The 27,999-nt window shown below is 52.5% G+C and overlaps 9 protein-coding genes across 9 annotated transcripts; 4 read left to right on the forward strand and 5 right to left on the reverse strand.

Moving 5' to 3' along the window:
- Window positions 1-495: 495 nt before the first annotated feature.
- Window positions 496-3,736, reverse strand: BO86DRAFT_391283 (ATP-dependent Clp protease ATP-binding subunit). Its single transcript, XM_025672556.1, has one exon. It carries the CDS (start codon window positions 3,529-3,531, stop codon window positions 745-747), a length of 2,787 nt encoding a protein of 928 aa, XP_025524894.1. The 5' UTR covers window positions 3,532-3,736; the 3' UTR covers window positions 496-744.
- A 2,277-nt stretch (window positions 3,737-6,013) lies between these two features.
- On the forward strand, window positions 6,014-7,814 carry BO86DRAFT_319445 (uncharacterized protein; the record flags this gene model as incomplete). Its single annotated transcript, XM_025668253.1, has 5 exons — window positions 6,014-6,076; window positions 6,162-6,344; window positions 6,755-7,170; window positions 7,216-7,471; window positions 7,671-7,814. The coding sequence occupies 5 exons, from the start codon at window positions 6,014-6,016 to the stop codon at window positions 7,812-7,814; spliced, it is 1,062 nt and encodes a 353-aa protein (XP_025524895.1).
- A 727-nt stretch (window positions 7,815-8,541) lies between these two features.
- On the reverse strand, window positions 8,542-10,232 carry BO86DRAFT_168367 (autophagy-related protein 27). Its single transcript, XM_025666485.1, has 3 exons — window positions 9,622-10,232; window positions 9,040-9,532; window positions 8,542-8,955 (listed from the first exon to the last, which is right to left on the reverse strand). The coding sequence occupies exons 1-3, from the start codon at window positions 9,896-9,898 to the stop codon at window positions 8,760-8,762; spliced, it is 966 nt and encodes a 321-aa protein (XP_025524896.1). The 5' UTR covers window positions 9,899-10,232; the 3' UTR covers window positions 8,542-8,759.
- A 624-nt stretch (window positions 10,233-10,856) lies between these two features.
- On the forward strand, window positions 10,857-11,964 carry BO86DRAFT_367433 (tubulin-binding prefolding complex subunit GIM3). The gene is made up of 4 exons (XM_025670156.1): window positions 10,857-10,929; window positions 11,023-11,151; window positions 11,300-11,367; window positions 11,445-11,964. The coding sequence occupies exons 1-4, from the start codon at window positions 10,912-10,914 to the stop codon at window positions 11,635-11,637; spliced, it is 408 nt and encodes a 135-aa protein (XP_025524897.1). The 5' UTR covers window positions 10,857-10,911; the 3' UTR covers window positions 11,638-11,964.
- An 81-nt stretch (window positions 11,965-12,045) lies between these two features.
- Window positions 12,046-15,407, reverse strand: BO86DRAFT_168418 (transcription factor domain-containing protein). Its single transcript, XM_025666486.1, has 4 exons — window positions 14,506-15,407; window positions 14,354-14,451; window positions 13,531-14,304; window positions 12,046-13,470 (listed from the first exon to the last, which is right to left on the reverse strand). The coding sequence occupies exons 1-4, from the start codon at window positions 15,010-15,012 to the stop codon at window positions 12,366-12,368; spliced, it is 2,484 nt and encodes an 827-aa protein (XP_025524898.1). The 5' UTR covers window positions 15,013-15,407; the 3' UTR covers window positions 12,046-12,365.
- A 6,335-nt stretch (window positions 15,408-21,742) lies between these two features.
- On the forward strand, window positions 21,743-22,601 carry BO86DRAFT_168522 (uncharacterized protein). Its single transcript, XM_025666487.1, has 4 exons — window positions 21,743-22,033; window positions 22,156-22,197; window positions 22,345-22,547; window positions 22,597-22,601. Exons 1-3 carry the CDS (start codon window positions 21,854-21,856, stop codon window positions 22,444-22,446), a joined length of 324 nt encoding a protein of 107 aa, XP_025524899.1. The 5' UTR covers window positions 21,743-21,853; the 3' UTR covers window positions 22,447-22,547; window positions 22,597-22,601.
- A 1,845-nt stretch (window positions 22,602-24,446) lies between these two features.
- On the reverse strand, window positions 24,447-25,673 carry BO86DRAFT_391293 (proteasome assembly chaperone 4 family protein). The gene is made up of 2 exons (XM_025672557.1): window positions 25,278-25,673; window positions 24,447-25,011 (listed from the first exon to the last, which is right to left on the reverse strand). The coding sequence occupies exons 1-2, from the start codon at window positions 25,482-25,484 to the stop codon at window positions 24,784-24,786; spliced, it is 435 nt and encodes a 144-aa protein (XP_025524900.1). The 5' UTR covers window positions 25,485-25,673; the 3' UTR covers window positions 24,447-24,783.
- An 80-nt stretch (window positions 25,674-25,753) lies between these two features.
- Window positions 25,754-27,506, forward strand: BO86DRAFT_391294 (N2227-domain-containing protein). Its single transcript, XM_025672558.1, has 2 exons — window positions 25,754-26,079; window positions 26,298-27,506. Exons 1-2 carry the CDS (start codon window positions 25,940-25,942, stop codon window positions 27,427-27,429), a joined length of 1,272 nt encoding a protein of 423 aa, XP_025524901.1. The 5' UTR covers window positions 25,754-25,939; the 3' UTR covers window positions 27,430-27,506.
- BO86DRAFT_168543 (uncharacterized protein) lies at window positions 27,484-27,993 on the reverse strand. The gene has a single exon (XM_025666488.1). The coding sequence runs from the start codon at window positions 27,793-27,795 to the stop codon at window positions 27,538-27,540; it is 258 nt and encodes an 85-aa protein (XP_025524902.1). The 5' UTR covers window positions 27,796-27,993; the 3' UTR covers window positions 27,484-27,537.
- Between the last annotated feature and the right edge of the window lie 6 nt (window positions 27,994-27,999).

Raw genomic sequence — 27,999 nt, forward strand, 5'->3', positions numbered from 1 at the left:
CCCCCCCCCCCTTCGTCCCCCTTAATGATTAAGTTAATCGCTGTCTGGGTTCGTGCGCTCAAGCATCGGTATATACCTTGGTTCCTGGTACGAGTCTTCATGTACATAGGGTTCTTCTAGTGCTTTGTTTTTTTTTTTTTTGTCTGGGCGTGTGCTTGCTCTTTTGGATATCGACAATACCGGAGTTCATGGATGATGTATGCCTGGGCTGTTGAAGTGTTGGAGTGTATATATGCATGTACTCTAATTTTATGGATATAGTATATAATTTTATCGGAATATCTAAACTCGAGGTCTTACTGCCTAACAAAATCTTCGTGATATAAAGCAGAAATAAGCGCATAGTAGGGCTGTCCGTTTTGGTGCTGCCCAACCAGTTGGGGGCCTCCTAATAACTCAAGTAAAAGCTGTTGCTGTTCTACGGAGAAGGGTAGAGGGAGATATGAGAAAGAGGAAGATTTTTGGAGTATCTCAAATTGGATTCACAAAACTAGCTATTTGAGCCTAGTAAACCTTGCTTTGTACAACCATCCTATTATGTACTCAGACATGCTCATGTAAGACGATCCGGCCTGTACAAAAACTATTGACAACAAACTGTCCCGAGCAAAAAAAAAAAAAGAAAACGAATCGTATCTCATGAATCATGAAAAGAGAAAGCCGGAAGTAGATCAAATCAGTATCAACACCCTTTCGTCGCTTTTGGCTCCGTTCGTCTATCATCGACTGCAAGCAAGCTTTTTCTTACTCGTACAAGTCCATGTCACCACTACCATCTTCCATCTCAGCCAATGCATCCTCATCGCTGTCAACCATGTCTTGATCGCCGTCATTGTCGAAGCCATGGTTAGGGAGGACGTCGATGCGACCGTCGCGCATAACCACGCGAGCTACTTCGCCATCGCGGATGCTGCCACGCAGGATGAGAACAGCGAGGCGGTTGAGGACCTCGCGCTCGATGATGCGACCCAGAGGACGAGCACCATAAGCAGGCGAGTAACCGGATTCGCCGAGATAGTCCTTGACTTCGTCAGTGCATTCGATAGTCACGTTGCGCGAGTTGTCGGTAAGGCGCTTCTGGACCTCGCTGAGACGGAGGTCAACGATCTTGCGGATTTCGCGTCTGGTGAGACGGTTGAAGATGACGATGCTGGAGATACGGTTCAGGAATTCAGGCAAGAAGTAGTCGCGGAGGGCGCCCATGACTAGCTCGCGCGTGGCGGGTTCGATGCGGCCGTCCTTGGCGGCAGGGCGAGCGAGGAACTCGGCTCCGAGGTTGGAAGTCATCACCACAATGCAGTTCTTCGCGTCGACGATTCTGCCCTGTCCGTCGGTGATACGGCCGTCATCCATGAGCTGGAGGAGGACAGTCAGGACCTCCTTGGCAGCCTTCTCGACTTCATCAAACAGTAGAATGGAGAAAGGCCGGCGACGGAGGCTTTCGGTAAGCTGGCCGCCAGCGTCGTGGCCGACGTATCCGGGGGGCGCTCCAATCATGCGGCTCAGAGAGTGCCGTTCTTGGTATTCGGACATGTCGAACCGGATCATGGCCTTGGGATCATCGAAGAGGAACTCCGCCAAGGCCTTGGTGAGGAGCGTCTTACCCGTTCCCGAGGGACCACAGAAGAGGAAGCTGGGCGGCGAGTTAGGGTTACTCAGACCGGATCGTTGTAGGCGAATAGCGTTGGAGACCGATTGCACGGCCTCCTTCTGACCGACGACCACCTTGCCAAGATGCTTCTCCATGTTCAGCAGCTTGTCCTTTTCGGTGGTCTTGAGACGAGTGACGGGAATACCGGTCCAGCGGGCCACGATTTCGTTGATCTGGTCTGGACCGACGGCATCTGCCAGCAGAGCCTCGCCCGCATCGCCCTGGCGAGTGCGTCGCTCCTCGTCGGCCTTGGCGCGGTCGATTTCCAGTCGTTCGATGAGTTGCTTGGTCTCGGGAATGGCATAGTACTCCAAATCGGCGGCGGTTTGGGTGTCACCGGAGCGCTCGGCCTCGTCACGCTTGACCTTGAGGGAGTCGAGCTTCATCTTCGCTTCTTGGATAGCCTTGCTGCGCTGCTTCTCGCTTTCGTACTTCTCGCGCAAGGGACGGAGCTCTTCTGCGACATTAGCGGCCTCCTGCTTGGCCACTTCCAGGCGGGCCTTAGAGGCATCGTCTTTCTCGCGCTCAAGAGCGTGGATTTCGATCTGTAGTTGACGGAGTCTTCGTTCAAGGTTATCAAGGGCTTCGGGCTCGGATTCACGGGTGACCCGAACAGCAGCAGCCGCCTCGTCGATCAGATCGACAGCCGAATCGGGAAGACGACGAGCTGTGAGATAACGAGCGGCAAGTTCGGCGGCAGAAACAATGGCGCCATCAAGAATGTTGACACCGTGGTGTACTTCGTACTTCTCCTTCAAGCCACGCAAAATCGAAATGGTTTCGGGAACCGAGGGCTCCTTGACCAAAACCTGCTGGAACCGACGTTCGAAGGCCTGGTCCTTCTCAATGTACTTTCGGTATTCGCCCAATGTGGTAGCACCGATACAGTGCAGTTGACCACGAGCCAGCATGGGCTTAAGCAAGTTGGCAGCGTCCATGCCACCCTCACCACTGGAGCCTGCACCCATGAGGAGATGGATCTCGTCGACGAACAAGACGATAGTGTCCTTGGATTCTTCGATCTCCTTCAAAACGCCCTTCATGCGCTCCTCGAACTCACCACGGTACTTGCTGCCGGCAACGAGAGAACCGACATCAAGGGAGAGCAGGCGGCACTGGGCCAAGTTGGCAGGAACATCGGCATTGACGATCCGACGCGCCAGGCCTTCCACGATGGTGGTCTTACCAACACCAGGCTCACCGATGAGCACCGGGTTGTTCTTCGTGCGCCGACTGAGGATACGGATGACACGTCGGATCTCTTCCTCTCGGCCAATAACGGGATCGATCTTTCCTTCTCGAGCCAGCGAGGTCATATCGATGGTGAATTTCTTCAGGTTCTCATTTTCGCTCTCTGCGTCTGCGGTCTTGGAGTCGACTCGCTTCGTGCCACGGATCTGTTGTACGGCACTGTCGATCAACTTGACATTAGGGATGTTAGCGTCTGCGAGAGCGCGCTGAACTTGGGAGTCTTGAGCGCAGGCGGTGATGAGGTGGTCAATGGCGACATAGCTATCCTTCTGGGTCTTGGACAGGTCGCTAGCAGAACGGAGGACCTTGGCCAAAGCGGGCGAGACGCTGACGGTCTCTGGAGGTGGATCTTGGCTGGGCAGGCGCACAAGAAGCTTCATAAGGGAGCGTTCGAGAAGTTGGGGATCGCCATGGGCGCGTTCAATGACTTGACGGAAGAGAGGAGCGGAGGCAGTGTCGTGGGAGGGATGGGCGGTAGCTTGTTGGTCTTTGGACTCATCTGGAGAGGGGTTCAGGAGGGAGACTGCAAGGTGAACGGGAAGAATCTGTGAGTGTGAATATTGTTCAGCCAGGCTACTGGAGTCCAGCAGGGCCTTGTTGGCTTTGTCTGTAAACTGAGCACCGTTCATGGTGTGAAAGTGGGGGTTGTGATGTGCGGGAAACGAGGTATCAGGTGGTGGTAGTAGTGGTAGGTGAGAGTAAGTGTACAGAGGGAGGAGGTCGGAGGTATAACGAGGAGAGACGTCTCGTTAGGAAGATATTAGCGATAGCAGGTATTAGTGGTAGTATTCTCTGATTTGAATCTGTAAAATGAAAGTGACAGACACGATGGAGGGTCGGCACGGAAGGCGAAGATATAGAAGCTGGTCAGGCATCGCCGGCTTCCCGCCATGACGACACGGCCCGCTTCCACCGCCTTCCAGAAACACCGCGGCTTTGCTCGCTGCTGCTGGATGTCACGTGTCGGCTCCGGAAGGTCCTGGATTGCCAGTTGGTTTGCCAGCCTGGCCCATCAGGCCATCAGGCCACCTGGATCAGGTGATCTGGACCCCTGATCACTTAGTGATGGCAATGACAAAAACCAACGGAGTCATCTTCCCTCTCCGGATACTTCTCCTTGTCTCTATGTCTGTTCTTTTACTCATAGTCTCGAAACTGACAGGACTTCTCTCAACCCCACCAGCATCATGAGCCGTCTGTCGCACGAGACAGTAGTAACGCCCCCCACGTCGGAGAGCCGTCATCGTGATTGGCATGTCACGTATGGTCTGGCCGGGATTAAACTACATTAGAGTTACTAAGTCAAGCCGAACACATATCATTGACTACCAGCTTCAAAGAATGCTATGCTTACATCCGAGGTTAGTCCGAAAATACATGTCCGATGAAAAGAGAAAAAAAAATATTTCCAGAGTATACGCGAGCGAAGACAACTAGCTAGCCAGGCGGCCATCAGCTAGCAGCAACAGCAACAGAGTCTGCATTTCCCTTGCACAAGATTATCCACCTCGTTCATTCTTGCGTGGAGCCTCACGACAAAACTCCTGTACACTACACGATACTGGGATTGATTCTGAGAGCTTGTGCAATAGAAGGAAAAAAAAAACCCCCTACTCACAGACACTTCTCGCGGGGCATTGAGACCCTCCCCCTAATTGTCCAACTGTTTCCTTGTCTCTTTCTCTTTCGCTCTTTCTTGAGACTGACTGCGATTACCCCCCCCCCCCCCGCCCCGCTATGGAGAAGACAGCCATGGAAAGGACCGTTTCCAGGCCTTAGCCCGTGACGTCAAAGAGTGGGCATCTCCGCCTCTCAGACTCCCCTCCTCCTTGTGTCCACTGGACCGCCACAGGGATTGGTTGCTGGGCGGCTGAGGAGTTTTCCCACTGGCTAGTACAGTCCAGTACCTACGATGCCCAACAGGGAATGACCAACCGTGCGCCAGGAACGGGGAACCTCCGCGATCGGGCGGGCTGGGCAGTGGGCATGATCCATCCATGACCACCACCGCGCGCCTTTGTGGCTCAGCCCTGGACCTGGGCTTCAGGCGAATCGAATCCAGGGCAGATAAGCCGTAGAGTTTCAAGACCGAGGGGGGAAAAGGAAGTTTCATTTCTCTTTGAGAAGGCATGCGGGATTATTATTGACTTTATGCCTTGCATTATTCTCATTATCGCTAATCACCCACGCGCATTCCTCCCCTCGAGACGTCTCTGCGGGATTAACCGAACAGCACTCACTCGAAAACTGCCAGGCAAATTTCAACCGCGAAAAATTGCGTTGAGCTATCCTACTAGAAATGCGCCAAGAGGGACTGGATGAAGAAAGACATACACTACTCGCTGCACTAAATGGTTCGGTCTTCGTTGAGATGAAATGATGGACCAACTAGTTAGGTATCTTCGAGTCTTACTAACCTGCTAATTAAAATAGCACAGGAAACAAAGTGGATTAGAATAGGCTCGTAGTACGAGTCCGCCGCCGGCCAGCTCTATCGGGGGACGATCCACGGGTCAATCTGCCCGGTTTCACTCGAATTCCTCTCTCGTTCCTCCAGTATGACCGAGTAAATTTTCGTAAGCCTAAACAGCAGTAGTTAAGTTAGTACCTGTTGCTCTTCGCCTCTCGAATGGCTTGATCGATTTAAATCGATTGGAGTCGGATAATAAATTGTTGTTGTTGACTGACACATCCCAAGCCAGTAGGTATAAAGCCCGCCAGCCCTCATTCTGGTTTCCCCTCCTCCTCCCTTCTTTCCTCTCTCTCTCTCTCTCTCAATCAACTTGCAGTCTGGAAGGAATCCTCCCAACTGAACTGTGACTGCAAACCTGCTTGAATAGGGTTCGCCCAAGCATATCCTACACCACTCCACCCACCTCGAAATCCAGTAAATCGGACGAGAAAAAAAGGGTGCTACAGTACAGCCCATAATCCCCGAGTACCTACGCCAGTGGTGAAACTCCCTGGTCGATAGATTTTGTACTTGAGTTTTTTTGACGGGAAGGAAATCTGAAAACCGATTTCCCAGCGATCGAACCGATCACCAGCCCAGATAAAAAAGGATTATCGTGTTTAGTATTCGACCATCGACCGGAAGAATACTCCGTCACGATGTCGCAGAAGCCCATCTTTGTGGCTACTCACCCCCGGGCGTGTTCCACGGCCTTTGAGCGAGTATGTTGTTCCCTGCAACTCCTCGCCCCCCCACCCCACCTCTTTTTTCTGGGTTGGAACATCTCGCTAATCTCGTTTGCATCAGGTCTTCATGACTCAGCGGGATACCATCCAGTGTGTCCACGAGCCGTTTGGTGATGCCTTCTACTATGGACCGGAGCGGTTGTCGACCAGATTCGCCGACGATGAACAGGCCCGTCTGGACAGCGGATTCAGCCAGTCGACGTTCAAGACCGTCCTGGATCGCATCGAGCGCGAATCATCTGAGGTCCGACCCTTTTCCTTGCCTGTTTGATTCGTTCCCCTTTTCTTTCCCTTGTCCCTAGCACTTTATTCCCTCCCCTGCGGCCATCGTAGTTTGAGAACGTCGAGAATCCGTTCGGATAAGGGCTCGGTCTGCCAAGTTAGAGAAAACCCGGGGAAAGGCAGAAGCAAGATCCTGTTTTCCGTTGTGATGCATTTACGGGCATGATTCTTCCGTGTCTGCATGTGGATCACCTGCGAGCGTTTCCCCTTCACACGCCCAGGGAGATGAACCGCAGGATCAACAGGATGGACTGTTGAGCATCAGCCCAACCTGTTCTTCGTGCCCTAAAGTCTTCTCCCGCATGTGTTCCGACAACATTCACACATTCACCGTTCCACAAACCTAGCAAGATACTTACCCCACAAACACAGGGCAAACGCGTCTTCATCAAGGACATCATCCACTACCTCCTGCCACCGCACGGCCAACCGGCCAGCATCGCGCCATCGCTGCACCGGATCAAGCGCGGCGTAGGCACGGAGCAGCCGAAGGCGACGCCGTACCCGTACGCGACGGAGGCGGAAGCCGGCAACCCAACCGTGATGCCGCGGGCGCTGCTGTCGCAGTTCCACTTTGCCTTCCTCATCCGCGACCCGCACTACAGTGTGCCGTCGTACTACCGCTGCACGATCCCGCCGCTGGACGCGGTGACCGGGTTCCAGAACTACGACCCCGCGGAGGCCGGGTACGACGAGCTCCGCCGCACGTTCGACTACCTGCGGGACACGCGGCTGGTCGGCCCGCGGGTCGCCACGCACGAGCCCGACGAGACGGAGCAGGACTCCTCGTCGGCCGCCTCCTCGCGCCCGTCGTCCGCGGCCTCCTCCGCCAGCATGACCGGCCGCAGCAGCAGCGGGAGCCGGGAGGACGAGATGGCCGAGATCTGCGTCGTCGACGCGGACGACATGCTCGACAACCCGGCCCCGATGATCGAGGCCTTCTGCCGCAGCGTGGGCCTCAAGTACGACCCCTCGATGCTGTGCTGGGATACCGAGGCCGACCATGCGTGCGCGCGGGCCGCGTTCGAGAAGTGGCGCGGATTCCATAACGACGCTATCGAGTCGACGGGCTTGGTGGGCCGGAAACATGTTAGTATTCTCCCTTTCCTTCTGTTCATTGCCCTCTCTCTCCCACGCCCCGTCATCAAACAAATCAAGGAAGTGCTATGGCAAGCTGGAGGACGACGAGTCACAAGAACACTCACCACCTACCTCTCTCCCCTCACAAACACTTCAGCCCATTCAATCAGTGCAATTGCAATCCCCGAAACTAACACCGCAAATCCAGCCCCGAGCCCAGAAGACCGAGGCCCAATTCGACGCCGAATGGCAGGAGAAATACGGGCCCGAAGGCGCCGCCCTCATCCGCAAGACTGTGGATGCCAACATGGCGGATTATCTGTACCTGAAGAAGTTCGCCATGAAGGTTTAAGCAAGAGCTTCCCTAACCCACCTCAATCCTTCATTGCGGAGGATGAAGATGAGGGTTTTGGAGGGGGGGGATAACAGTATGCGTTCACGAAAAAGTGATGAAAAGAGATGAAAAAAAAAAACCAGCGGTGTGGGAAAATTGCAAGAGCAAAACCAGGCGAACGAGTGAACGAGGGGGGAAAGGAGCTCATCATAATTATGATCGATCTGTTTTCTTCTTTTTCGGAATCCCTGGTTTCGATTGTGTGATCAATTCCTGCCTTGATTGACGAACATTGACGATATCTTAGCTCTGATGACGCGATGGGGATGTGCATCCGATCTGCATAAGTACCGTACTACACATACCGTACTATGTCGATGGATTGATGATCTTGTGCTTGTGTTTGATTTGTTTGATTTGTTTGTTCTTTGAGATTTAACAGCACGGCACTGCACTGCACTTGTCAGCTATGGTTAGCTACGGAAGGGGTCTGGGAAATTGTTACCGTCACTTTTGAGGGTTTTGAAGCTTAACTTTCTTCTTTGGAGAAGGGATCTTGATCAAGGGAAATTGAAATTTATTGGTTCTTGTGATAGTCCGTGGTGATTATTATGAGTTATGATCTATTCGTATGGTAGTGGGTGGTGCCTTGAGAGTCTGCACATCAACAGCCTCGCTGTGCTCCTTCTACAGCGCCAGCTACCACTTTTACCCAACAGTATCCAGCAAGGGGCATATACACCCATTATCATGATCGATTGTCTCGTGTATCAGAGCAATAAAGCTAGCCATTTGTATCATATTCCAAAGTTTCCAATTCACCATGACTACCACCCCTTAAGAATGGGGGTACGCCTGAAACCCGTCCGTATGCCGGCTACTCAACCATACCCCACGCTTTCTCGCACCCCACCCCATCTCCCAACTTCCTTCAATACCAAACGTACAGAAATAGACAACCTTCTAAACCGCACTGTAGCCGCCTCGTGACCCCGACCCTTGCAACGTGTTGACCACCCGGCGGACCCAATCCTGGAAGATGTAGGGGACATCGCGCAGCGTGTCCCCGTGCGGGAGAAGATCCCAGCCACGGGCACCGTAGCGGTTATAATTGAGCCAGGAACCGAAGATCAAGTAGGCAGCAGTACACAGGAAGAGACTGTGTTACCCCGGGGGGGATTGGTTAGCGTTTCGCCTCTTGACGACAGGATGTCAAAGGCACAAGGAGAGAGGGGAAGCATACAGAATAATCAACCAGGTAAAGAATCCCCAATGACTCGACGAGTCCCCCTTGTTATCATCCAGGTACTTGTCGCACGCGTACCGGGTCGCCCAGTCTAGCCGCAGCACGTAGGTATCATCATCGGCGGGTCCGAAGCTCTTGAATTGGAGACTGCTACTACTATTTCTGTTGCCGCTGCCCTCTTCCGCGCGGGCGTGCAGCACAGCCTCACTCGCCGGCTCGTTCGTGGTCCGGAGACCTTCCAACCCCGACCGGTCGGGGTCACAGTTGAACTCGATCACGGCTTTGGTGGCGTGCTTCTTTCCAGTCGTGTCCTCGTAGCTGCCGCCGGCAAACTTGACCAGGAGACCTTCACGAGAGGAGTCGGATTCCTTTAAGCGAGTGACCTCGGCGTCTTTGTCGCCGGATCCGAGGTGGTCGTAGCCCGCGATGGGGAAGCCCTGGTCTGTTTCAACGCTGCTGTTCGCGTGGGTTCGGTATTCGAAGCCGCAGACTATATGATTGAGAGGTTAGTGCACGGGAAGATGCGATGCCGGAGAAGAGGATAGGTTCGCGGGAAAGTTGACAAGGAGAAAATCGCACTGTTTCTGGAGGTCCCGCACTTCAAGTGCTCTCGGTTGGCAGCCTTCCCCAGAATGTTGCAGACGTTGAGTACATATGTCGTGTTGACTGTCGCGGATTCCTCGGGTTTCTCGACTACGTTGTAGAGGGTGTGTACGCCGCCGAGGGGGCTGAGGTCATATTTGATTTTGTCGACGATTATTTTTTTGCAGTCGAAACTGCCCGTGGCAGAGACGAGACTGGGGAGGAACAGGGCGGAGGAGAGAAGGGTAGAAGAGAGGCTGGACGGTATTCGCATGGTGGATGTTGTTGATTGTGGTGCTAACGGGCCCGGGTTTGGCTGAAGAGGGTGAATGCGTTGGTCACCGGAGCTCAGCTCGACAGTTTCGCGAGTAGAAAGGTGAAAAGATATCAGATAGCAGCGACAAAGTCAATAGAGTGATATTCCTCGTGGGGAGTCAAGCGAGGTGGTGAAATTGGAAAGCCGAATGCTCAGGAAAAACAGGCGAGAAGGCAGGCTGGGAATTAATTCGATCAGCTGTCGGCGATGATGCGGTGGCCGGAGCTCTTCGTTTCTCCGAGGCGAGGGCGGGCCGAGAGCGAAGTCGACCAAGTCAGCATGCAAACGTCCACAATGTAATCCTTGCGATGAGGCAGAGAGAGAGAGCGAGAGACGAAGTAGGAGGATGGAGGGAATGATCAACAGCGAGGTAGGAAAGAGACAATGTGTGAGAGAAGGCAACTCGCGTGCTTGAGGGAGGCTCGCATTGGCACCGCGTCTGGCGGGCAGCTGACGGCAATGATGTCACCCGACCAGGTGCCGCATGTGTAGAATGTGAAAAGGAGACTGGAGGTTCATTGAGCAGAAATACAAGGGAAATTGAGCAGGAGTGTGCCTAAACAGAACAGCTACAAAGACGAGTTACTTTAGCAGTCAGTGAAGATGAAGTATAAGAGGTTAGCAGGTTAGCAAGTTAGCAAGCATACAAGGAAGGAACCGAGAGCTTGGCCATCAGCAACAAAGCAGTAGAGCATGAAAAAGAATACTAGATAGACAAAGAAACACAATAGACTACTATCAATAGCATTCAATGGCACGTCTTGCAGGTTCATCGAACATAGGTTGTTCCACTGTAGTACTCATCATCAACTTACTACAGGTACGGAGTACTAGGTAGGTTATCAAAGTCACTCCGTGCACGGGCCACATCAGCCCAAAGAAGAAACCTCCCCAGCATCAAATCCCCATCCCGATACCAATTAATCAAACAACCTCTCTACCCCTCAAGATTCGCACTCGTCTACTCCAAAATGATCCAAACTCGAATGGTAAGCACACCTTCCTTCACTTAGGTCTACCCAAAGGATCCTTCCCCATTTCACCCACCAACACAAAACAAAACTAATCTCCCCGCCCGCCAGCTCTCCAAAGAAGACGAAGCCCGCGGCGAAGACAACGAAGTCCGCCGCGAGGACCAAGAAAAGATCAACCGCTTCAGTCGCCTCCACCAACGGGAAACCGTGTTGGAAGAGCAATTGAAACTGAAGCAGGTAAGCTCGCTCAGCAGCCCTCAGCTTTTGGTTTTGTCTTTCATTCTTTCTCCCACCAAAATGTTCACCCCACCACCGTCGTCCCTACGTAACCCCCATCTGTACACAGTTAGCGCTATAAACTGATATGAGACACGCAAAAAAACAGAAAGACAAAGAAGATCTCGAAGAAATCTCCACCGAGCTCGAACTCGCCGATGAAGATGATCTCGTTCCGTAAGTAGAACCCCCCCCCCCATCCTTCATCCCCAATTCCTAACCCCCCTCATAATCCACTGACATCCCAAATGCAGCTACAAGATCGGGGACTCCTTCTTCCACCTGCCCCTGGAAGAGGCCCAGTCCCTCCTCGCCACCTCCACCGAGCAGATCGACGCCGAGGTGAGCAAGCTGGAGGAGAACCTGGGCGACCTGCGCGAGGAGCTACAGCAACTCAAGGTCGCCCTGTATGCGCGCTTCGGCCGGAGCATCAACCTCGAGACCTAGGCTTCCCCGGCCTGAGTTCTTGTAACCTAAACCCACCCTTTGGTTCGCTTTGTCATTTTACTTTCTCTTTACTTTCTTGCTTTACTTAATGCAGCCTAAGTTACCTTTCGGAATGCGGGGAGGATTACCACGTGGCGCGTACTGTAAATGGGAGGAGGCGTTGGGTTCGGTTTAAGGGGAGTGCTTGTGGTAGCGAAGATGGTAATGTTGTTGTGAATCGAGAGATTGGACAATGGACGGGTTTAACTTAGGACCTGTATCATCAAGTTCGAATTCAGGAACATGGCAGTGTAGGGATAGTGTCATCTATAAAAAGAATCAAGCGCCTATGCGGGTACACATAGTCTGTACAGAAGGGGTTCTGTCCAACCAACAAGAGGGATATCTACGCGAATACTATACTAAATATTATGGTAGTGAAACATGCAGAAGGCAAAAGAAAAGGAGAAATAAAAGCTGTTCGTGATCCATAACTTCATCTCACATGCTTTAAATAGGAGAGGCGTGAAAAGAGCTCCCACGGGTAAGATATTATGACATGGCGTTGGTACAGTAAAATCCCGTTCGCTCGTCTGCTCGGATGGGATATGTCTGCATCAGGCACGGTAATTCGGGTGTCGTGCGACCGAAGCGCGCTCATTCTGAGAGACTGGACCTGACCTGGTAAAAGAACCAGATGACAACGAACCCCACCGGGTGCCGTGCATAACCACTTTATGCGTTACCCCTTAGATGATACTGGCGATCGTCATGCGCGAATGAGATGAGCTTGACTGGGGTGTGGTTGCATCAGAGCTGGTGGCTGCTGCGTCAGGTCCCAGGTAAGATGATTCCGCTGGCTTAAGATGATGATGATGATGTTGTTGTTGTTGCTGTTGCTGCTGTCTCTCACTCAGATACCGTACGCTCTGCTCAACCCAAGCCCAACCTTCCCAATTCTCCGTGATCTCCATCTCGGGACGTGGATATGCGGTGGGGCTATTGAGTTGGGGGGACATCGTTTCGAGTTGAGAGCCTGTTTCGCTTCCTTGCCATACCCAGCTGCTTTCAATCGTTCCTTGCATGTCTCCGGAAACATATGCAATCAGCTCTTCGTCACGATCGGGTATAATGGTCTCGCTACGTTGAAGTAGCGCGTTCAAGAAAAATGCCAAGTATTGTCCGCAGGCAGCATTCACCGCGCGTGAGTCCCCAATCGCAGCACTGGCTTGTACGCAGACTAATGCAGCGGCATATTCCTGGCGAAAAAGGAGCAGCAGCACGCAGCGCCAGAGATGAACGCATAGCATAGCGCCAGCTGATGAGGCGACTAGTGGTCGCCAATCCTCGCCGCTGGTTGGCGGGTGTCCATGACGCGGGCTCGCGGGCGGCGGTCGCATACAGCGCGAAAGAAGACGGGCAGTATCCTGGGCGGTAGACACACAAAACTCCAGCGCCGATGCTCGGGCCTCAGGACTGCAGTATGGGGACATGTTGTGTCGATGAAGAAGGAGTCGCGCGTTCTGGAGATAGATTATGGGTGCAAGAGAACGAGGGTCGAGGTATTGCTCGGACCGCGGCAGATATTGCGAGGGGAATGTAGCCAAGCAGGCATTGAAGTGTCGCTCGAAGGTTTCCAAGGTGGCCGGACTGATGGTCGGGCTCTTCAGGGTTCTAGACAGCTGTCCGATCGAGCGGACGACATGGATACTTGCAAGAAGGGGACTTGTTTGCGGGCTCTCCGGCACACCACCGCCTTCTGAGATGTACTGTTCATCAACGGGGCATGGAAGGTCGACATCACAGTCCTGATCATTGATCAGTACTGGTTTGCCCATCTCTAGAGCAAGAAGCCTGGGAATGAATCAGTCTCGGACCTTCGACGACGAGCCCTAACGATTGGGTGATGCTTACCGGTCCCAGGTGTACATCCCCCACCATACTCGTTTGCGCATCTCGCCCTCTAGAGGTGACCAGGGCCCGGATTCCAGGTGCAACCCGATCTCCTGGGCCACTCTCACCGCAGACCCGATCCACACCCAACTGGCCGACCGGGAATTCGCTTCGTAAAGGAAGATACTGGCCAGTAGCGCCGCTCGGGCCTGGTCCAGGGTGAAGTTATCCTGCCATACATCGATGACACCGCAGCAGATCTTCACAAACTCCTTACCTTCCTGTTCCCGGTTCCGTTCTAGGGTGTGTAAAGACCCGCATGCGAAGACACCAAATAGAACCGCCGCCCATTCCCGAGGGATACCGAGGAGCGAGCCTGCTTGGTAGACTTTCTCGTACTCCGCCACAAAGGTAGGCCAGTGAATGACGGGAAGAATGGAGTGAATGCAAGAATAATATTGCCCCAGTAAGCGATTAGCCACGTCTTTGGGTGGAAGTTGTGGGGGATCCGTCGTCAGCAAAGATTTAGGTCCCCGCTGTCGATAAGGTGGGGGAACTTTTAGAATTCCCCGACCGTACTTGCGTAGGTTGATCCGTGCCTGGGTCATATCCGGCACAAAGGGCGCCTTGGGTCGGCGCGGGGGACGATACCCGATATCCGGTAGCTTCAGCTGCGGTTGGCCCGTTGCATCAATGTCGAGATCCATCAGATTGTCCGACCTTAGCATCCCCGATCGTAGTTGCTGGAGTTGCTGCTTGGTTGACAGCAGTTGCTTTTCCAGGTCTTGGACTTGTCTACCAAACACTTAGCATGTGTCGTCACGAAGGGAACGGTAACACAAACTTGATAGACGACATGCGTCTGTTGGTTTCCTTGGTGAATTGGCAGCGCACCTTGCGGTTGGTGCATTCTGTGCAACTGGACGACTCGGAGGCGTCACACTGGGCGGAAGGTCAATGCAAGACCAAAGTAACAGGGCTGCGGCGTAACCATACCTTGACCTTGCGCTCCCGACAGGCATCGCAACTAGGATCCTTCCTCCGCTGCCGATACGCCCTCTTCTGTTGTAGAGGCTGCTGCGATTGCTGATGATGCGGATGCGGTCCAGCCGCCACACCACCCACCGGCTGTAGCATTCCCGGTCCCGGCCCGGAGAGCCCTGGCGCATCCGCGAGGATAGATGCGCCCTCGGCGGGCGAGCCGCTGGACTCATAGGAACGCGAGTAAGGCGGAAGAGAGGTTGCGGTGGTTGACGATTGAGGGGTTGGTATTTGCTGGGCCAAGGGTTGCAGAAGATGGGACATGCGCAGACCGCTGTCGGGTCGACTGGGCGGTGCGGAAAGCAGCGAAGCAGCCCCAGCGGCGGGTGGTGGTTGTGGTGGGCCGCCGGGCGGTTGAAGAAGAGGCGCTGGCGGCGAAGTCACCGCGTGCACGGGGGGGAGCTCATACGACCCTCCCGGCTGGTTCGGGCTAGTTGACGAGCGAAAATAATGCGCCTGCATGCCGACACCTGCAATGCAACCTCATAAGGCGAAGGTGATGAAGGTGAAAGCAGTTTGCGCGTGCGCGCCGGAACGGTGGTGATCGAGTCTGTCCGCTGGTTGGAGAGGAAGAAGCAAAAGAGGATGAGAATGTTGTGGATGATAATAATGATGATGCGAGGCCAGACTTCTTCTTTTTTCTTCTTTTTTTTTTTCCCTTCTTCTTCCTTCACAGATGGATAGATACAAGTCAGAAGGCAACTAACGTAGATAGTGGCGGGAATAAAAGCGACAAGGAACTCTGACAATCGACCAGATCCCGAAAAGAGCGCAAATTCCCGAAATTCCCACCCAGGTCTTGCAGTGGGATAGAGTGGAAGAGGAAGGAGGGGGGGGGAAGGAGAGGGGCGGTTATCCGCAATGGCGACGAAGGTAAAATAAAATAGCTGTATCGATCGCACCAATGATGAATTTGGGTCAAAGATTCAATGTTCCAGAGACAGAAATAAAGTTGGAGCGATGGTCAACCGTGGAGACATCTAGTCTAGACGCGGTAGTCTTGCGGTAGTTCCTGGTGCGGACAGATGGATGTGTTGGAGTGCAAGTGGGTGCTGGTGAAGCCATACAAGAATACTACCGAGGCTGAGAGGGGCTGCCAGAACAAGAACCGCCGAAGAGAGACTTTGCTGTGGGTTGCACCAAGGAAGGATTACTTCGTTGTACTGCTGGTGGTTGTGGTGGTCGCGTTGCGAAGTTCAACTGGACCAAGATGTCGTGCGCATAAACAAGCATTGACAGGAATGAAGGGATTTTAGATTGTTGTGGACACAATGCGTAGAGGAGAGGTCGGAGAAGAGGTGGCCGCCTTAAGGAAGGGAAGGGGAAATGGAGGGAAGGGACGGAGCGCGAGAGGAAGAGAGAATAGGTAGAAAGGGAAGAAGGCGAATTGCGGCAGAAAAGAAGACGACGGGGCAAAAGGAAGAGTGAAGAGGAGCAAAGGATACAGAGTGAATAATGAGTGGTGACAGGCTTCGGCAGTCATGGGCAGGAATGGACGATAAGCCCGTCGTCCGTCATACTACTATTAATTGACTACCTACCTACTTACCTACCTAGTTAGCTAGCCTAATAACAACTACTCACTACAAGCACAACCTTCCAATTGTGAAAAAGAGAAAGTAAGAATAAATAAATAAATAAAAAAAAATAAAGATTTGAATTAAAGAAGAGAAATCTGAGAAATCTCTCTGGGTCAGGGATGCTGATTTGGTATGGTTCAATATCTTATTAACAGATTCCTCTAATTTTCTCGAACCCTAGTTCGTCTCTATATTGACTCCGGCAATGATCAAGTGGAAACAAATCCCCTCTAAGATTTAGTAGCAGCGGGAGCGGCAGCGGCAGCAGCAGCAGCAGCAGCAAGTGACAACAACAACAACGTAACTACAACACTACTCAACGGCGACAGCAGTGGCCACCTTTGATTCCCAGCTCCAGACCTGCTCTTCAGCCTTCCGTCTCCCTTGAACCACTTAATCCATCATATGTGTTTGAAATAAAATCAACTTTACGGGGCACAGTCACCAGGCTTGAAATAGCTAGCCTGTCAGTGCGAGGGGAGGCTGAAATCGGCCAACGTATTGCCCCCCCTCTCGTCGTTCTCTCTCCGTCTTCTCTCCTCCCCCCCCCTCTTCACACGACCCAACCATCCAGGGTCCTCCCAGGTTCAGGAAAGGTCTCCGAAAGTTTCTCGGCTGACCCCGGTTACAGAACAACAGGAAAAACATGGCTGAAACGACGCCATTCTATACTCAAATCAGATCGAAGGGAGAGGGGTGGGCAGGCTCGAGCCGGAGATTAGCACCTGAGCTTACTGCAGAAAGTCTATCCGTCAAGGAATCTGTTGCCGACGGGGCAGCCTGATGGCTTCGAGTTCTAGCTCCTGTCGCTTCAATTAATTGATTAAAGTGTGTTAAATTACCACTGCCACCCACTGATTGCTGTTGCTTCGCTCGCCTTCCTCCTCTCTTGCACACGCAAACATACACAAACACTACCGAACGGTCCAACTACTGTAATTTATGTTATGTTAATATCGTCCTAACAGTAACACGAGCAGAAACACTGAGTGGCTGGTCTGTTGCCTGGATCGATCGAACGGTTTGCGATTGATGAATGAGAGAAGAGCATCGGTCGGGTATCCCTCTTTCTTCTTGTCGTGATCATGCAAAGAATTTGCCAGCAGCTTCAATGTAGAAGGTTGGAGACGGTCTGGTGGGATAGTTGTAGTCATGATAAGTGGGCAGGCGAGGGTCGGTACCAACTCCCGGGAGCGCAGAGGCTTGATCTTGTTTTTTACTTCTTTCTTTTTTTTTTTGGTTCCTTTTTATCTTTAGTAGTTTTGGCTGAGGATCAGACCTCTAGCTAGCTGAAAAGTGACCCGAGATCGGCAAGTGGCAGTGTCGTCCTGACGACTTCAGGGCGACGGTTTGAGATCGCGACGTGGTCAGTTGTGGTCCTGAAGTCCATGTCTCTTTTGGTCCCACCACGGAGCGGGATCAAAAAGAAGAATGGCGGGCCTTCCTTCCAGTGGGAGGGTCTCTCGGTCTCGGATAGGGGAGGACGAGAGAGAGAGAGAGAGAGGGGGGACGGAGCCAGACCCGGCCATGGGATGAACAATTTCTAGGCTTAACCGTGGACCATTGACCATTGAATTGACCATTGACCATTGACTCTCAAGCTTACATACGCCGTAGTAATTAGGCACTTAACTTACTGTACGAATTTACTTGTACATACAAATCGCACACAAAGTACATACTGTACATATTGAATACTGTACATATACGGAGCTCAACTCCGAGCTATTTCCAGATTACTACTTATCTGCAGGATCATCACGTTGGTGAGTTAGGGTAAGCTCGCTCGTAACCACTAGCAGCAGCAGCAGCAGCAGCAGCAGCAGGGAATAATGCCTCGGATCTATCCCGTAGCCGATGCTTGCAAATGATTAGCCTAAGTAGTTACTAGTTAGCCCTCGATGATTGATGATCGATGGAAGAGAAGAGAGGGGCAGTGGAATCAGTCTCTCGATCCGGAATACCCACTTGGTCGGGATAATTCTCGACACGTTTTCATATAATGATCTTTCAGTAATGTCTCCGAACTCAGTATGTCTTAGCTCTGCTTCACGGAAATGAGAGTCTGGAATAGAATCATCGGATCATGGATCCAAGAAACCGAGTCCGGAGTACGGAATGATGACTGGCGGTTTGACGGGAACGTGGAAAGTCAAACTCGCTTTACCTTCAATGAGAAGGTCGATGGGGCAACGGTTTGATTGGATGTTGAGGAAGATCGTTGGTTGCTATTCTTATTCTCTTCACCGACAACCATCCAATACCGGGTATCGCTTCCCCTAAGGTTGAGGTTGAGACCCGATTGATCCCTCTAACATGGACACCAATTAAAGTTGCATTCCTTTACACCGAATGACACCGAACGAGGGATACGTTTCTTCTCAACGTGTGTCTGTCTGAGACACTGAGGACAGATATAATTCCCCGCGCTGAAAAAGAAGACTTTGAATGGAAAGACGGAAAAAGAAAGAGAGAAAAAGAGAGGGGCGAGAGATACGCACCTCGTCATCAGCATATGCTGACGATCGACTCGGAATCACTGCTCCGGATCAAGCCCATTGGGCAGACCAGTGAACGGCACGAGGCAACAACCGTGGACGGTTCCACTACGACCAAGCTTGCGCACATTAAATGTATTACCACCGGTACCGATACTGGACAATACCAACTGCCCTGTTGAGGTTGCTGACGAAGATGTCTGGCAGTGGTGGTGGTAGTAATAGTGATGTTGATGACGATGCTACTACTAGTTAATGCTGCTGCTGCTGATGAGGTTTTCTCGGGCGAAACACGGACGCCATTGCCAGGCCGAGTCACGGCAGCGAAAATTCTCCGGGCTGCCCACCTACCATCCAATGTCCACCGTCATTTGCGCTGAAATGATCGGTTAGCAACTGAAGGCCGTTTGCTCACGCTGATTGGTATCGGCACATCGGTCATTCCGTGCCCAATGCTCTTCGCAAGGTGGCAGTGCGTACTAGGTTCAACACAGTGCCTTAAACACAGCAATCGACTGCGCACATTAAGGTATGTACTGTACTCACTGCCGGTGCTATGTCCGTACAATCGGATGGGTATACTGTACGTGCCTTTGTACGGAGTAGTACTTGGTATGCCATCCTTCACTACCTGATAGTCAAATCAACTCATTCCCCTCTTTTGAGCATTGAGGAAGAATCCAGGCCTCCTTCGCCCCTCGTCACCTTGTGAGTGCCTTTCCCTTGAGTCAGGTGTCAACGCCACAATCAATGCGCCCTGAACCAATCGATCCCTCAAAACAGCGCGCTTTGGGTAACTCTGCCACGGGCCTAATAGTCAGCCACCCAGGCCCGCCTTTTCTCCTCCTACGTAGGAACCGACCCAGCAGAGCGACTATTGTGCAGTAGTAACTTTCTGGCTGGCATGGGCCATTTTTCTTTCTCTCTCTTTTTTTTTTTTTTTTCTTGTTCCTTTTTGATCAATTTCCTAATTTTGTCTTTCTGTTCTCTTTCTCTCAATGCAGCGCTTTACCTTCTGGGGTTTCGGCGCGTGTCGATCAGCACCGCAGCCCTCTGCCTCTCTCAAACAGGGTCCTTCCCTTTTCGCAGCTTGGCGTTGGGACACGGCTGCTGCGTGTGTCTTAAAGCTCTTGGCCAACTGCCAATGACTTGTAGTGAAATTGTTCCTCGTCTCGATGCAACCGACGCCCAGTCCAGCTATTGTTTCTCTTCAGAACAGAATGAATGGGGGAAGGGGGGTAGGGAGAAGGGGGGAAATAGAGACTTTCCTAGTGGCCGGCTGGTAACTCTACTGATATGACAGAAATCATGCTCAACCCTACGCTTTTGAAACTCAATACTGCTGACTCGGGACTAGACTGTCACAAGCTACCCTGGCCATTCAGGGTTCGGGTTCCAACTGACTAACCCCAAACGACTTACTGCCTATACAGCCTGAACTATCTACTGTAGGTTACTCCAGGTCACATATGCACCGTCCTGCGCAGCTGCAGCAACCGACTCCAGCCGTAAATTAAGTTCTTCCTACCGTCCCCTTACAAGTTCAGACCAAGTGATGTTGAGAGCATTTACCAAGGCTGCGGAAAATATCTCCCTAGCCTATCCTGCTTCGATGAAACTGCCGCACCGACGGGCAATATCCGCCAGTCTTACGTATTAGTCGACAGCGTCGTCATGTCGCAGTCCGCACCACAGTTCATTCGTCGCTCCCAACCCGGTCGCTGACCGTAGTGGCCCCTCCATCCTGCATTGAAGTGGATGCGGGAGCACACACCCTTCCAGGAAGATGCCGCACTGCCGCGGGTGTCGGATTCGTTCCAAGCGCTCCGTGTTGGTTGCATGATTGATCGCCTTGGGTTCCGAAAGCGCTGGATGGACTCTAGACCCCCGGAAGACCGAGTGAGACTGGGCGGTGATTCTACGCATAAGTTACGGCAATTACTAGGTTACCTCGTTAATCGTTCTGTCCTTTTTCGAGAACAACAATAATGCGATCGGATGACAACAAACAGGACCCAACCCACCCATAACCCAGTCCTCCAAGGCCAAAACTAGACTAGACTAGGGCAGGATAGGCCCGAGAAGTGGTTCCCGGACTAAGAGTCACTAGTGACTGCATGTCTAAGGTACCATGTAACGTACCATGTCGGCCGGATGTTCTAGCCGAGATTTGAACAACGATATGGTTAGGACTAAGTAAACTCTGGTGGATGCAAACTCCTGCCAGTCACAAGTGGCAAACGACTAAGCTTTTCCCAGGAGAAACAGGCCAGCAATCGGTTCGATAGGAAAGTATTGGAAGGCAGACAGGAAATAGCCGGATGGTCGGAACGTCAAACAAGCTACATCAAGTTGCTAGCTACATATGATATGTACGAGTATGTACTGTACTGTACTGTACTCCCTACCGTGAATAGGAAGCAGATGCTCGTCTGCGCTGTTTCCTGGTCGTGTGTGTGTTCGGCTTGTTGCGAACTTTGGGACAACGGGACCTAAGCTTAAAAATGTACATCGGTGCGCACTGCGTAGAATTAGAGCGCGGGCGGTGTTGTCGGATTTGGTTCCTGCTGTGGCTCCCTCCCCTCCCTCCCAGTCACATACACAAACACACACACACAGTGATAGGTATAAGTTGACTGGTAACTTATTACTTCGGCGGGCAAAAATGCCTTTTGTAGTTTAGCCCTACACTACTGTTGTCGTGAAAGATGAATGGGAAGTTCTCCGAGGAGCATTTTCATTTATCCAATCCATTTCTTCAAGGGTCCCGCTCTATATGGCACTTGCCGTGACAGTTTATCGGATGCACTCCGTTTGAAGAGTTGTTCAGTTGTTGACGGGCACGATGAAGATGTCACGGTAATAAAACCACACTTGCCTTATATTCTCGGCAGGGATAACCAGTCGACGGGCTTTGGCTGGCCAGACCTTTTTTTACTTCCCTTCTCTCCCTCACCTGCTTACCTACTTCTTTCTCCTTTGTCCCTTTTCTTAGGTACATGACTCAGTCAATCGATAGACCAACAACTAACGAGCCATGCTGAACTCTCTCATCTGGTCATCTGGTGTAAATGCATCCAAATAAACAATCCGACCGGGGCTAGGCCACCTGGACGCAACTCGGCGAGTTCCGTCACAGCACTAGTGGAATAATTGGTGGTGGCCAGTCGACTTCTTAACGGCGGCTGCGTTCATCTGAAGGGTCTAGCTGGAAGTTATGTCACGATGGCTGTTCTGCAGGTTTCTTCTCGCGTCCTCTCTCTCTGTGCCTCTTCCTCCCTCCTTCTCTCTTTCACTCTCTCACTTTCTCACTCTCTCAATCGACTGGTCCATCTGTGCCGTGTTTTGCCCCTCTTTGTCCACCCACAACGACGGAAGAGGATCGATTGCCGACCCAGCTACGGAGTACGTACTGAATAACAATGGCAGGCTTCACAGGCCGGATATTGCTCGAGCCTAACCATCCACGTGGGCGATGCATGGACCATTGGCCCGCCTGTCTACCCGCTGAATCAATTATTGAACAGAGACCTTTTTTTTTTGTCGGTGGATTGATTGTCTACTACAGAGTACGTACTTTACTCTGCTACCATCCCTCTCACTATGACATTGTGATGTGGATTTTGGGCCCCCAGTGCCATTGCTCATGGTGTCTGGGAGTACTAGTAGCGACTGGCAGTCTCCGACCCCCAGCCATTAATCTGTTGCGCGAACAGGGGTCTTCATGGTCAATGCCCTTCAACCATGCGGCGGCAATGTTCCAGCCAAGCATCCTAGTGCGATCGTGGTACTCTGCATGCGGTATCTCGGTGTCGTAGACACTTGCCGTGTACTGTACAACGGCCAAGCGACGCTATTGACAAGGACATCAGGTGTAGACTGCTATCCTGCCTTGGCCCCAAGACAACCCGACACTAAAGTACTACGTTCGCCCTATCAACATTCGCTAAAACCACTAACTTTACCAGTACTCTCTTGAAGCGGTTCTCTACTTGTATGTTTTTTTATCGCCCCCACGCCAATGCGCACGCCTACATGAGAGGAATGAGTCCTTAATATCTATCGGACGAGAGGTCTAATGACGAGGTCGGAGGTCTGTGTAGTCTACACTTGTAATGCATCGTTGGCCTCGTTGCTCTCGCTAGAGATCTTTGGTCGGGATTCAGCGGGCCAGCTCCACTTGAGATTCTTGGCCTCGGATTTACTTCCGACAGCCTGGCGGCCGGTTGAAGGAGCATCATACATGATTACCCAGATACTGTACTCCGTACAGTACATAGCCGGGACTCCTAAATTGGTGGTGGCTGTTACAACCGTTTCTTAAGGTTGCTTGCTCTCCTCCCAGGTGTCGGGTGCTGAACCGTGCGACCCCATCCGGATTGCGCTCTGCGTACTGGACTCAGCTCCGTACTCCGTACTTCCTAAATCTTGCATCCTGCATCCTGACAGTCTGTGTGCTTGCTTACGTGCAGATTGCAGGGCTATTACTTCCAACTGTTGAGCTTAGCGGCGCATTTTCTCCGATCCTTCCCGCCGACAATTCAAGATTTGTTCCGACCTAGCCATCTCAGCCGCACGCACACGAGCTTGAATAATCTGGCAACTGTCGCCTTTGATTTTATCGTCGGAAAATTCAAAGACCAAGTCTGTAATCCCATTCGCCCTCCTCCCTCCTCTATCCCTCTCACTCTGTTCTACCTCTGCCACTACCTCCCCCACGGACCGTCGCTTGCGTAGCCTCGCATCCCATTTACCAAGAATCAAGGCCCTACCTGCGGAATGAACAGGCTTCGCCCGATCCAACCGGCGCGCTTCCACGCATGTTAGCCAGCCTCGGCCGAACCTGCCAGTGGCATGAGGGCAAGTGGCTAGACCCGCGCCGCGGGCTGGACCAACTATACTGTAATAACTTAGTCTAACTGGACCTAGCGAGATTCGAGATGTCGTGATCAATTCGGAGAGGACGGGCCAATCTCGCCCTATATTGACCCGCAATTTAAGGAGAGATGCTTGAGATGTCAATCTGATTATCTTTCCCCTCGGCAAACTGCCGGTATCTATCAAATTGGGAAATCTTTCCTATTACTGCAGGATACCTGAGTCGTGGACATTTCCCGATACAGTCGGTGGATAGTAGTAATCATCCTGGTCCTTAATGGCTGCAGTATTCGGTAGCCGCTTCGTTAGTATGATTTAGGACTCGTGCATGCAGCTGTTCATTCATCTGATGATGTTTGAGCGTTGCGGCACAACGGGCTTATCCGACAGGGAGGGGTGAGCGTGAGGGTGAAAAGGGGGGGGGGGGGCTTTTCAATTGATTCGAGCCAAATAAACGAAAAAGTAATGACGTCTGGGAAAGGAGAATCCTCTCATGCGTGCCTGTCGAAGATGAATTGGGACTAGTAGCTATTCTCTTTCAATACGGAATCGCAGACGGATGTGATGCCACCTGGTTATGTCCTGAACACCCCGCTGAAATGACTTGATATAACCTCCCAATTGCGTCTTTTCATGACTTAGGTCATTACAATCGACGATTCACGAGTCAACTATCCTTGAGGTGTGCGATGGCGACTATCGGATTCCCAGAGCTCGAGGACATGGGAGGTCTTCGCTTGCATCGCTCTCTCTGCTGCTATCGCACTAGAGCCTAGTACTCTCTCGCTTCCACGCGGTGAACCTCAGGGGACTGCGGCATATACCAAGTGCCAGGTTGATGCATGCTGCGCGCTTCTCTACGCCTATTTCACGCTATGCCGAGATACTCATCATAATGGTAACAGGCATGGTTGTTGCAAGACATAATGCCTCTTCCTTCCTTCTACTGTCAAATCTCATATCAATACCATCTCAAGCATCCCAGACCATCAACCCTTGAAAGATCTCGCAACCTTCCACAGAAGGTCTCCACTACTTCCTCAAAACCCGAAAACCATCACCCACGCCGACCACCACGCCATCCCTCTCAGACCCAATATCAGATAGAAAGGAAACCCCACAACATCTGAACAAAAACATAAGATCGCATTCGAGACACCATGACCTAGGATCTATAAACCCCCGCTCGCTAGCACAGTCCCGCTCTCATCCCCTCCTCCACCGCCTGATACACAGACCCCAGTCAGCACTTTGTGCGTGCGAAAGAGGGAACGACATCACTGCCTCGCAGCCTCCCACCGCTTCACCACCGCCTCCACGATCTGGCGTAGTCCCTCCATCTCCTCCTCGACCTGGAGCCCCAGCGAGGTCGGGTCGATGCTGCTCCCCACGTAGACGGGGGTGCGCAGCCTGCGGGCGAGGATCTTGGCGACGCGGGTGGTGTATTCCACGCTGCTGGGGGCGGAGTAGATTGTTGTTGAGAGGGGGGTGGTGGGGGATTTGAGCTTGGGGTTTTTGTTGGTTAGTTGCAGTTGCAGATGGCTTCAGGCTGGGGTGTTGGGGATGTGCATGAGCTTGGTATAGATATATGTGATGTGGAGGGCATCGAGGGCGAAGAAGATATAATAATAGTCGTGTATGAATGAGGAAAGAGTGAGGGATTCCCATCGATCAATGCGTGTCGAAGCATATGGGTATCAGGTTCGTCCTGCGCATGGGGATCTATCTGCTTTGATGGGGCAGATCTATCTATATTGTTCACTACACTTACATCAGGCATCGCGTAGATCAAACTCCCCATCGGCTTCACGGTCCCCGCCGAGTCGCCCGGGGTCGACGTGGCCAGAAACACCATCGCACATGTGTCCAACAGGGTCAGATGAATGTGTGCTGTCGTGTGGAGAGCCTTGGGCAGGGGGAAGGAGATCTCCTGCGGGTGGAGGCGGGGTGGGATGGTGGGCTCTGCTGCTGTCGCCATTTTCCTGGGTCCAAGAATCAAACGCGCTCGGTGTTTACAAGATCTGGTAGACTGATAGACCGGTTGCCTGTGCGCGAGCCAAAAGAGCTGTTTGTTTTGTTTTGCTAGTCACCGAAGTATAGAAAGATTGAAGATGGACTGGATGGACTGCCAGTGAGCGAGGTCTCGTTCCGCTTCTGGACTGGACGCTTTCCAATCTCGTTTTCCCCGCCAAAAACAAAAAAAGGCCACAGAAAGAAAGCGGGTCCCTCCGCGGCGGCAGGCCGGCCCTCGAATTCATCTTCCGGCTTCGAGTCTCTTCATCGCTTGTCTTTTTTTTCCCTCGCGCGCGAGTTTCTGCTTGGAGCTACCTGGTAGTCTGTCTTCTTCTTCTTCTTCTTCTTCTTCTTCTTCTTCTTTGTTGTTGTCGACTTCACTCTCTGTTTGAATATCTGGAGCGATCGTCGTACCTCAACATGTCACACGATATCACCCACTCCGTCAAATCGGAACCCCACGATGACTCGGAAGATGTGCGCAGCTGGTCCGGGGACTTCGACCCGTTGGCCGACGCCGAGGAGCGCCGGGTGCTTTTTGCTGCATTGGATTCCTTCAGGTGCGTGCGGATGGTCGGTGTGGTACAGCTGCTGGAGCTTCTGGTGTCACCGTCCTATCTTATCGTTCGTGGTTGTGTGTAGCCATGATTAGTTACTAGGTTCTTGCTCTACGCTACGCTAGTCCTACAGTGAGGGGGACGGTCGCCATTCACCAACGATCCATGCTTCAGATCACCATGATGGCTTTGACTACCCGAGAATTTGCTGACCATGGCAGACAATATCGGAGAACGGCGCATATGAATACAACGCACCGGCGACGACAAGCATTCTACGCGCTGCCCTCGGCGCATTGGCAGATGCTCGCCGAGCCGCCCTTCTCGATCCTCGAGAACTTCAACCGGGTAGACGATGCCATCGACATGAATGCGGAGATCGCGGACGCGATTCTGGCCACGGGCCTATCGTCCTTTGGTCTGTCGCCCGACCCGAACCCGGAGGACCCCCGGGAGAACTGGCACGAAACGGCCAATACCTCCGATGTCAACAAGGCCCATTCGACCTTGAGGCAGTTCTACCGCGACTGGAGCGCCGAGGGGCGCGCCGAGAGAGAAGTCTGCTATGACCCGGTCCTCCAGGACTTGCGCACCGAGTTTGGTGCGCGCGCCGCTGCGGGCCAGGAAATCAGGGTGCTGGTCCCGGGGGCTGGCCTGGGTCGCCTGGTCTTCGACATCGCTCGGGCAGGCTTCTCACCCGAGGGCAACGAGATCTCCTACCATCAGCTTTTGGCCAGCAGCTGGGTCCTCAACCACACCCTCGGTCCTCAAAAGCACACGCTCTACCCCTTTGCCCTGCACTTCTCGAATCTGCTGTCGCGGGAGCAACAGCTCCAGACCGTGATGATCCCCGACCAACATCCGGGCACTGTGATGGCAGAAGCGGCGGAGAACCCCGAGGGCCCTCCGTTCGGCCAGATGAGCATGTCGGCGGCCGACTTTGTGGTGCTCTACCGCCAGCTTGACAACCGAGAGGCATTCGATGCGGTGGCGACGGTCTTCTTTATTGATACCGCCCCGAACCTGATCCGGTATATCGAAACAATCCACCACTGCTTGAAGCCGAACGGGCTCTGGATCAACGTCGGGCCGCTGCTATGGCATTTCGAGGACGGGGCCAACCGCAGCCACGAGAACAGCCACGACTCGCAGGACCAGGGGATCAGCGAGCCAGGGAATGTGGAGTTAACAGAGGCCGAAGTGTTCTGCCTCGTGGAGCGGATGGGCTTCGTGATCGAGCAGCGCCAGCCGGCACACGAACGGCCGTGGTGTGGGTACATCCAGGACCCCAACAGTATGCTGTTGCCGTTGTACCGGCCATCGCACTGGGTGGCACGCAAGACAAGCCACTGAACCAGTGCTCTGAACTTCCTTCCCCCCTTTTTTTTTCTCCATCTATCTTTCTCCGTCTTGGAAATAGTCAAGGTCATTCAATATAGACTAGATATAATATAGGGTGGATCAAATTCGAAGTCGGAAGTAGTCGAAATGGGGAAAGGTAAGTACATGTACTGTACTGTACAAGTACTGCTCACACTGTATGAAAAACAAACCAAGCCAGGGATCGGGTGGAGACCAGACGCTGTTCAGCCGCAGCCCTGAGCCCGACACCAAGACAAAGAAAGAACCGGCGATCCAATTCAATTGAACCCATCCAAATCGCCCATCCCACGCCAGGCTTAGCGGCATTGGGGCCAAAACGGCGGGTGATGGTTCCATCGCGGGCTCAGGCACTGCTGTTCAGTCTCACTTGATTACTCCGTGGTCTCATCCACAATGCGAGACAGCAGGAGAGATGAGCGAGGCAGAAGCATTCTTCTAGAAGATAGGAAATCATGGTAGACGGGTACTGTACTGTACTGTACTCTATACTAATCTACCGCTTTCTCTGCCTTAAGTGTAAACAATCAAGTCAGGAGGTCA

This window comes from Aspergillus japonicus (genome assembly GCF_003184785.1).
Source record: "Aspergillus japonicus CBS 114.51 unplaced genomic scaffold BO86scaffold_50, whole genome shotgun sequence".
In the NCBI taxonomy this organism is placed as follows: domain Eukaryota; kingdom Fungi; phylum Ascomycota; class Eurotiomycetes; order Eurotiales; family Aspergillaceae; genus Aspergillus; species Aspergillus japonicus.

Excerpts from the sequence above, each read along its gene's own strand:
- BO86DRAFT_168543 (XM_025666488.1), bottom strand. The coding sequence starts at position 27,795 with ATGGAACCATCACCCGCCGTTTTGGCCCCAATGCCGCTAAGCCTGGCG.
- BO86DRAFT_168367 (XM_025666485.1), bottom strand. The coding sequence starts at position 9,898 with ATGCGAATACCGTCCAGCCTCTCTTCTACCCTTCTCTCCTCCGCCCTG. Across the intron at positions 9,533-9,621 it reads GTGCGGGACCTCCAGAAACA|TCTGCGGCTTCGAATACCGA; the intron begins GTGCGATTTTCT and ends TCAATCATATAG. Across the intron at positions 8,956-9,039 it reads TTTACCTGGTTGATTATTCT|TCTCTTCCTGTGTACTGCTG; the intron begins GTATGCTTCCCC and ends GGGGTAACACAG.
- BO86DRAFT_367433 (XM_025670156.1), top strand. Across the intron at positions 11,152-11,299 it reads AGCAATTGAAACTGAAGCAG|AAAGACAAAGAAGATCTCGA; the intron begins GTAAGCTCGCTC and ends GCAAAAAAACAG. Across the intron at positions 11,368-11,444 it reads GATGAAGATGATCTCGTTCC|CTACAAGATCGGGGACTCCT; the intron begins GTAAGTAGAACC and ends TCCCAAATGCAG.
- BO86DRAFT_168418 (XM_025666486.1), bottom strand. The coding sequence starts at position 15,012 with ATGCAGGCGCATTATTTTCGCTCGTCAACTAGCCCGAACCAGCCGGGA. Across the intron at positions 14,452-14,505 it reads GTCGGGAGCGCAAGGTCAAG|TGTGACGCCTCCGAGTCGTC; the intron begins GTATGGTTACGC and ends CCTTCCGCCCAG. Across the intron at positions 14,305-14,353 it reads AGACGCATGTCGTCTATCAA|ACAAGTCCAAGACCTGGAAA; the intron begins GTTTGTGTTACC and ends AGTGTTTGGTAG.
- BO86DRAFT_391283 (XM_025672556.1), bottom strand. The coding sequence starts at position 3,531 with ATGAACGGTGCTCAGTTTACAGACAAAGCCAACAAGGCCCTGCTGGAC.
- BO86DRAFT_391294 (XM_025672558.1), top strand. The coding sequence starts at position 25,940 with ATGTCACACGATATCACCCACTCCGTCAAATCGGAACCCCACGATGAC. Across the intron at positions 26,080-26,297 it reads GCTGCATTGGATTCCTTCAG|ACAATATCGGAGAACGGCGC; the intron begins GTGCGTGCGGAT and ends TGACCATGGCAG.
- BO86DRAFT_168522 (XM_025666487.1), top strand. The coding sequence starts at position 21,854 with ATGGCTGTTCTGCAGGTTTCTTCTCGCGTCCTCTCTCTCTGTGCCTCT. Across the intron at positions 22,034-22,155 it reads ATTGCCGACCCAGCTACGGA|AGACCTTTTTTTTTTGTCGG; the intron begins GTACGTACTGAA and ends ATTATTGAACAG. Across the intron at positions 22,198-22,344 it reads GATTGATTGTCTACTACAGA|GGGTCTTCATGGTCAATGCC; the intron begins GTACGTACTTTA and ends TTGCGCGAACAG.
- BO86DRAFT_391293 (XM_025672557.1), bottom strand. The coding sequence starts at position 25,484 with ATGGCGACAGCAGCAGAGCCCACCATCCCACCCCGCCTCCACCCGCAG. Across the intron at positions 25,012-25,277 it reads TGATCTACGCGATGCCTGAT|CTCAAATCCCCCACCACCCC; the intron begins GTAAGTGTAGTG and ends AAAAACCCCAAG.